We start from the raw sequence: 8,075 nt of genomic DNA, 5'->3' as shown, positions 1-8,075 counted from the left end.
AAGAGAAAATAAACTAAACCAAGTGGATGCATGTCATGTTGGTGGCCACCTTGTTCAACGTACCCCTCTTTTTCAAGCAACTTCATACCCAGCTATGTTCTGTTTATGCTATTTTATGTCCCATCTCTCGCCAATTTTGACACATGGAAATAAATCTCATCTCATCTCTCTTCCCTATATATACATCTTCATTCAACCTATAAAGGGGAAGAAAGGACCAACTGGGTCATACAAAACAAGAGCAAAACAAACAAAAACTTGTAAAGTAGCTTTCAATCAATTATCTATTGTTGCTTCTCCAGGTTTGTAGTTTGTTCTGGGGTGCAAAAGTTCAATTGGGGTTCCCTAAAGGTTCAGACTTTGTTTGTAATATGGAAGAGGGTGGGGGTAGTTTAAGGATTGGAAGTTCATCCATTTGGAGGAACAGTGACGCGGAGATATTCTCAAACTCATTCGAACAACCGAACGATGAAGAGGCTCTCAAATGGGCTGCTATTCAGAAGCTTCCCACGGTTGCACGTTTGAGGAAGGCTTTGCTCACCTCACCTGATGGGAAAGCCAATGAGATCGATGTACAGAAACTTGGGTTGCAAGAAAAGAGAGCTTTACTTGAAAGACTGGTGAGAACTGCTGAAGAGGACAATGAGAAGTTTTTGCTCAAGCTCAAGGACAGAATTGATAGGTGAGAATCCCACTCTCATTTCTTTCTTCTTGATTTTAATAGAGGTCCCTTTGATCGAAATGTACTAATGGCTTCTCCTATTTTTCTTCCTTGGATTGGATGATATTAGAGTTGGAATTGATCTTCCTACCATAGAGGTTCGTTTTGAGAACTTGAACATCGAAGCAGAAGCTCGTGTAGGAACTAGAGCTTTGCCTACATTCACTAACTTCATAGTTAATATTGTGGAGGTGAGTATATCGGTACCAGCTTAATTATATGCTAGAACTTGCTAAAGGATCTTAGCGAAGGAGCTAACCTGCAATTGTGTTTCATTTTTCTGCTTCAAGGGCCTTATGAACTCTCTTCATATACTTCCAACCAGGAAACAACATCTAAACATTCTCCAGAATGTTAGTGGAAAAGTAAAGCCTGGCAGGTATCGACGCTGTGTTTATTTGATATCTCTTTGGAGGAGAAGGGCATTAGCCATAGGACCTCTGTAACCAATATAACACGATTTTTTATTTTCTCTTCTCCAGAATGACATTGCTTTTAGGCCCTCCAAGTTCTGGGAAAACCACACTCTTGTTGGCCTTGGCTGGAAAACTTGATCCAAAACTAAAGGTTAGAATTAGAACAATGAAGAGAAGTACATTTATTTTGTGTAACAATGTTTTCATGCTTTTAGTTCTATTTTCTTATCTTAAAGCTCTAGCTAATATTCTGTGACCTTTTTATCAGTTCTCTGGAAAGGTAACTTATAATGGTCACGGGATGAATGAGTTTGTACCCCAAAGAACTGCTGCTTATGTGAATCAAAATGATCTTCACACTGGAGAATTGACAGTTAGAGAAACCTTGGCCTTCTCCGCAAGAGTCCAAGGAGTTGGACCTCGTTATGGTTAGTTGATAGGAATTCTTTATGCTTACACTCATTATAAAATTCAATGTTCCAAACACAGGTTGACTTTTTTGAGGAAATTAACTTTTGACCATGTCTAATACCTGTAGACTTGCTAGCGGAATTGTCCAGAAGAGAAAAGGAGGCAAGCATCAAGCCTGATCCAGATATTGATGCCTACATGAAGGTAATGATTTTCATTTGTGAAGAATGCGTTTTTCAGAAATTCTATTTTTCTACTTCTTGCTGTTTATTTCAAAATTTCTTACCAGTTCAAGAAACTTATAATGATTAAAACGTGTGTAATAAATAAGTTGTAACAGCTCACAAAGCAGCTGCTTCCAATCTCAGATACATGCATTAGCAGCTAGTTATCTTGAAAACTAGAGCGTCTATTTCTTTTCCATACAAAATAGGAATGACTGATTGCTAATTGGTTGTTCTTTTGATTCATAATGCTCAGGCTGTAGCATCTGAAGGCCAGAAGGCAAATATGATAACAGACTACATACTGAGGGTAAAATTTATACATAAAAATCCATCTCTGATAATTGTCAATTCATTTAATATTTTGTTTAAAAGTCTCTTGTTTCTTGGATATACATTTGCAGATTTTGGGACTAGAGGTTTGTGCTGATACCGTTGTAGGAAATGCAATGTTAAGAGGTATCTCTGGTGGACAAAAGAAACGTGTTACAACAGGTAAAGTTAACCTGATTTCCACCAGTGTATCTTGTTTAATCTCCTGAAAATTTAATTGCAAGTAAGATTCTATTAGTTAAAAATTATATATCTATATATACAGGGGAAATGCTGGTTGGACCAGCTAAAGCTCTTTTCATGGATGAAATATCCACTGGGTTGGATAGCTCAACAACTTTTCAAATTGTGAATTCACTCAAGCAATATGTTCACATTCTCAAAGGAACTATAGTCATCTCTCTCCTGCAACCAGCACCAGAGACATACAATCTATTTGATGACATTATTCTACTCTCTGATAGTCACATTGTGTATCAGGGTCCCCGTGAATACGTGCTTGAATTTTTCGAATTAATGGGTTTTAAATGTCCTGAGAGGAAAGGTGTGGCAGACTTTTTGCAAGAAGTAAGCGTCCTTGCGTATTGGCTCAACAATTAAATCTGTCTGCTCAGGTAAAAGAGGGTTTCATACATTTAATTTTGACCATTAATTATTATGTTATAGGTAACATCAAGGAAGGATCAGGAGCAGTACTGGGCACACAAAGATCAGCCTTATAGATTTGTCACAGCCAAAGAGTTTTCAGAGGCACATAAATCATTTCATGTTGGGAGAAGCCTTGCTGAAGAACTTGCTACCGAATTTGACAAGTCTAAGAGTCACCCAGCTGCTTTGACAACCAAAAAGTATGGAGTGGGAAAATGGGAGTTGTTAAAAGCTTGCTTATCCAGAGAATATTTACTTATGAAACGCAATTCATTCGTTTACACCTTCAAGCTTTTCCAAGTAGGTTTGGAAATTGAATGCTTCATTTTTTTGTCTTATCGCCTATTGCTGTTATGTTCTTACTGATAGCTTTCCCCTCCTTTCAGCTTGCAGTAATGGCAATTATTGCCATGACCATTTTCTTCCGGACTGAGATGCACAGAGATTCAGTGACTCATGGAGGCATATATGTGGGTGCCTTGTTTTATGGGGTTGTTGTGGCTATGTTCAATGGACTGGCTGAACTTTCCATGGTTGTTTCAAGGCTTCCTGTTTTCTACAAACAAAGGGATTATCTTTTTTTCCCTTCATGGGCATATGCTCTTCCTGCATGGATCCTAAAATTCCCTTTGACTTTTGTGGAAGTGGGTGTTTGGGTATTCCTTACCTACTATGTCATTGGTTTTGATCCATATGTTGGAAGGTAAAAAAGTTATGCTTTCTCATGTACTCAACAATCTAGTGAATTAGTAGTTTTTCTATTATTTAATTTTCTATTTGAATCCTGCTAATAACTAATAGAGAATTTATATGTCAACTTAATGCAGATTGTGTAAGCAATACCTTGTTCTTGCACTAGTAAATCAAATGGCTTCGGCACTGTTCAGAGTAGTTGCAGCAATTGGGAGGGAAATGACAGTGGCTCTAACACTTGGGTCGTTTACACTGGCCATCCTTTTTTCTATGAGTGGTTTTGTCCTGTCAAAAGGTATCATGGATACAGAACTAAACATTCCTAGGCTTTGTCCCTTTATGTTCTAGACTAACAATGCATCTTTGTTCCCTTTATGGCCCCAGACAATATAAAAAAATGGTGGCTATGGGGCTTCTGGATATCACCTATGATGTATGGGCAGAATGCCATTGTAAATAATGAGTTTCTTGGGAAGAGATGGAGACATGTAAGTTTTAACTAATCTGTATGTTTACTTTCATGCCTTCCTATGGTTTATAATATAAATAATATGACATTTGAACATATTTTCCCATGATAGGTTCTACCTAACTCTACTGAGCCTCTAGGAGTTGAAATTTTGAAATCGCGGGGTTTCTTCACTCAGTCATACTGGTACTGGATAGGTGTTGGAGCTTTGATTGGATATACATTACTTTTCAACCTTGGCTACATCCTTGCCCTTAAATACTTAAATCGTGAGTACCTTAAATGTATGACAAACCACCTAAGGTAGGCCTATGTACTAATTTCACCAAATTAATCATGCAGCATTTGGGAAAGATCGGGCTGTTATATCAGAGGAACCTCAAAGTAATGACCAGAATAGAGGTAGTAAAAAGGGAACTAATGTGATGAAGAACACAAAACATAGCTTTTCTCAGCACTCAAATAGAGGTAATCAATGCCATACCAACTGAAAATGAATAATGTATATCTACACAAGTAATATTTGATTTTTCAATTCACATTACACCATACGGCTAACATTGGGGCTACTTCAGTGAGGAATGGTGAAAGTACAAGTGGAAGCACCTCTCCCCATACTTCATGTACTAGGAACGAAGAAGTTGATGCAGAGACAAATCATAACAGGAAAAGAGGAATGGTTCTTCCATTCGAACCTCATTCCATCACCTTTGATGATGTAACATATGCTGTCGACATGCCAGTGGTAATGTGGAAACAAAAAAATAAATTGAAAAGGCTTGTGTTCAACTTTTCTAGCATTATTGTGACAAAATTATTAAATACTTGCAGGAAATGAGGAACAGGGGTGTTGTTGAAGATAAATTGGTTCTTTTGAAGGGTGTCAGTGGAGCTTGCAGGCCAGGTGTTCTCACCGCCCTAATGGGTGTCACTGGTGCTGGGAAAACAACTCTGATGGATGTACTTGCGGGTAGAAAAACTGGAGGATATATTGGGGGAGATATCAGAATCTCTGGTTATCCAAAGAAGCAAGAAACATTTGCAAGGATTTCTGGATACTGTGAGCAAAATGATATCCACTCTCCTCATGTTACAGTATATGAATCCCTGCTTTATTCAGCGTGGCTTCGGTTGTCCCCAGAAATCAATGATGGAGCCAGGAAGGTTAGTAATCCATATCTCATGCATTCTCCATGTTTTAATGTTTGTTTTTTTAGTTTTGCATAGGAAGATAACTGGTTTGAACACTTGAATATCCATGAGTATCTATTTGAATATTCCAACCAGGATTGGAATGCAAATCCTGGTTAGAATTATTATGTCATCAAATAACTCAAGTAACAAAATGTTCGTTTAATCATCGTTACCAAGTAAGTGTTAAATGGTTGCAGATGTTCATTGAGGAAGTTATGGAACTTGTGGAACTGAAGCCACTGAGGCACGCATTAGTTGGATTGCCTGGTGTCAGTGGTCTCTCAACCGAGCAACGGAAAAGGTTGACAATTGCAGTTGAACTTGTAGCAAATCCTTCCATAATATTCATGGATGAGCCAACTTCGGGACTAGATGCAAGAGCTGCTGCGATTGTCATGAGAGCAGTTAGGAACACAGTAGACACTGGAAGAACAGTTGTGTGTACCATCCATCAGCCAAGCATAGATATATTTGAATCTTTTGATGAGGTAACATATGAAGAATTAAAAAGGTAGCAATTTCAATTTGTTCTCTTCCATTTCTGAGTTTCTAATCTTTTTTGTGACCATGAAATGCAGCTTTTGCTAATGAAGCAAGGAGGGCAAGAAATATATGTGGGGCCACTTGGACATCATTCTTCCCATTTAATTAGTTACTTTGAGGTAGAAAATATGCAATGATAAATAAGGAATACTGAATTCATGTTGTGCTTCATATAATTAACTTCATGTAAAAATTTCACTCATGTGCATGCTTTCATCTCGAAGGAAATCCAAGGTGTCAGTAAGATTAAAGATGGCTATAATCCAGCAACATGGATGTTGGAAGTCTCCACTTCAGCAAAAGAGATGGAATTGGGGATCGATTTTGCAGAGGTGTACAAAAGTTCAGAGCTATACAGGTATTTTCAATTGAAGTCAAATCAAACTATAGAACTCAAATATAATTCACTGAAAGAACTTATAATGCAAAAGGTACAAGACCTTTTTTTATAACAGTATAGAATGTTTACTGATATTTTAGACTTTGGCATTCTTGTTTCAGGAGAAACAAAGGTCTTATTAAAGAATTGAGTACACCAGCTCCTGGTTCCAAAGACCTTTATTTTCCTTCACAATACTCAACTTCTTTCCTCACTCAATGCATGGCTTGCTTATGGAAACAACGTTGGTCTTACTGGCGCAATCCTCTATACACTGCCATTAGATTTCTGTACTCAACCGCTGTAGCTGCTGTGATCGGTAGCATGTTTTGGAACCTTGGCTCCAAAATGTAAGATCAAACCACAAACTTACAAACTTGGAAATGTTATGGCTTTAAACTATTACAATCAGTAACTAGCATTTGATCTAACAGTAAATTTTGACATCAATCTTTGCAGTGACAAACAACAAGATCTTTTTAATGCCATGGGCTCCATGTATGCTGCTGTTCTTCTTATTGGCATTAAGAATGGTAATGCAGTGCAGCCAGTGGTTGCTGTTGAACGAACTGTCTTTTACAGGGAAAAAGCATCTGGAATGTATTCAGCTTTGCCATATGCTTTTGCTCAGGCAAGCAAGCAATTCCTTATATGAAAAAACTTGTCCTTCGAGTGTGTCTATATCCTCACAAATCATCTTTGTGAAAGTCCCACATTGTCCAGGGTGCAGCTTACATATCTATTAGGCAATTGTACACATTACAATTTGGTTTCAAATATAGCACTGCTAATAACCTTACTTAACACAGAAAATGTTGAATGAAAAATAATTTATGCATTGAATTTCTTTCTAACATAACCTCTGCATTTTTCTGATATTTATCTTGTTCTTTGCAGGTTGTAATTGAGCTCCCATATGTTTTAGCACAAGCTGTGGTATATGGCATTATAATTTATGCCATGATTGGTTTTGAGTGGACTGTTGCTAAAGTTTTCTGGTACCTATTCTTCATGTACTTCACCTTCCTAACCTTCACCTACTATGGCATGATGTCAGTGGCAGTGACCCCAAACCAACACATTTCTTCTATAGTTTCCTCTGCATTCTATGCAGTGTGGAATCTCTTCTCAGGATTCATAGTCCCACGACCGGTAAGTTTTAGATCCCTTTGAAATTCATGCACTATTGTAGATGTGTACTTTCCAAGCATAGAAACATATCCTAATGTATTTTATCTTATTTTGTTTTTCTTTTATATATAACAACAGAGAATGCCAGTGTGGTGGAGATGGTACAGTTGGATTAATCCGGTGGCATGGAGTTTGTATGGATTGGTGGCTTCACAATATGGAGATATACAGAAAAGCATGGAATCCAGTGACGGTAGAACAACAGTAGAAGGCTTTGTAAGAAGCTACTTTGGATTCGAGCATGATTTTCTTGGAGTGGTTGCAGCTGTGATTTTTGCATTCCCAGTGGTCTTTGCATTGGTCTTTGCTGTATCAGTGAAGATGTTCAATTTCCAACGCCGTTAAGAACGCCTTCAAGTAGTATTTAGTATAGATTCTATAGAATGTTAAATGTAACATGTGGTCACAAAATGTCCACATAGCGTTCTGAATTCTTTTATTTACCAATTAAATGTATAACAGTGGAAATCCACCTTTAGGGTAGGTCAAAAGTAGTGGAAAAATGTAGGTACATTCCATGAGATCATAGATTTAAAAGTAGTGAATCTGTTCACTACCAATTTGACATCACAACCACATGTAACTTTGAGCTAAATTTTGTTTACAGTACCTTTTTTTTTTATAAAATTCACTTTTAGCCTCTTTACATTTTATTGACGGGTCTTAGTTTTGCTATTCTAAAAACACTACAATTTTTTTGACAATATAAAATTGTTAGAAACTTGCACAAGAGAGTGAACTTAAAAATAAAATAAGTAAGAATACAATTTACAACTCTTTCCTAATCTTAACCTTTAATCATTCAAAACCTCTCTATACATTCAATCCAACCAAAATTGACCTAGTTCATCTC

General features: G+C 37.2%; 1 protein-coding gene across 1 annotated transcript; it reads left to right on the top strand.

Moving 5' to 3' along the window:
• Positions 1 to 204: 204 nt before the first annotated feature.
• LOC137814335 (pleiotropic drug resistance protein 1-like) lies at positions 205 to 7,875 on the top strand. The gene is made up of 24 exons (XM_068617019.1): positions 205 to 682; positions 792 to 912; positions 1,012 to 1,100; positions 1,204 to 1,288; positions 1,406 to 1,565; positions 1,676 to 1,752; positions 2,029 to 2,082; positions 2,177 to 2,267; positions 2,371 to 2,672; positions 2,772 to 3,053; positions 3,140 to 3,456; positions 3,581 to 3,741; positions 3,831 to 3,934; positions 4,028 to 4,184; positions 4,258 to 4,383; positions 4,491 to 4,660; positions 4,747 to 5,079; positions 5,307 to 5,597; positions 5,688 to 5,771; positions 5,877 to 6,010; positions 6,154 to 6,381; positions 6,491 to 6,662; positions 6,929 to 7,183; positions 7,301 to 7,875. Exons 1-24 carry the CDS (start codon positions 372 to 374, stop codon positions 7,565 to 7,567), a joined length of 4,371 nt encoding a protein of 1,456 aa, XP_068473120.1. The 5' UTR covers positions 205 to 371; the 3' UTR covers positions 7,568 to 7,875.
• The last annotated feature ends 200 nt before the right edge of the window (positions 7,876 to 8,075 follow it).

Source organism: Phaseolus vulgaris, chromosome 1 (assembly GCF_000499845.2).
Source record: "Phaseolus vulgaris cultivar G19833 chromosome 1, P. vulgaris v2.0, whole genome shotgun sequence".
Lineage (NCBI taxonomy): Eukaryota > Viridiplantae > Streptophyta > Magnoliopsida > Fabales > Fabaceae > Phaseolus > Phaseolus vulgaris.
This window is presented reverse-complemented; position numbering and strand designations above follow the sequence as displayed.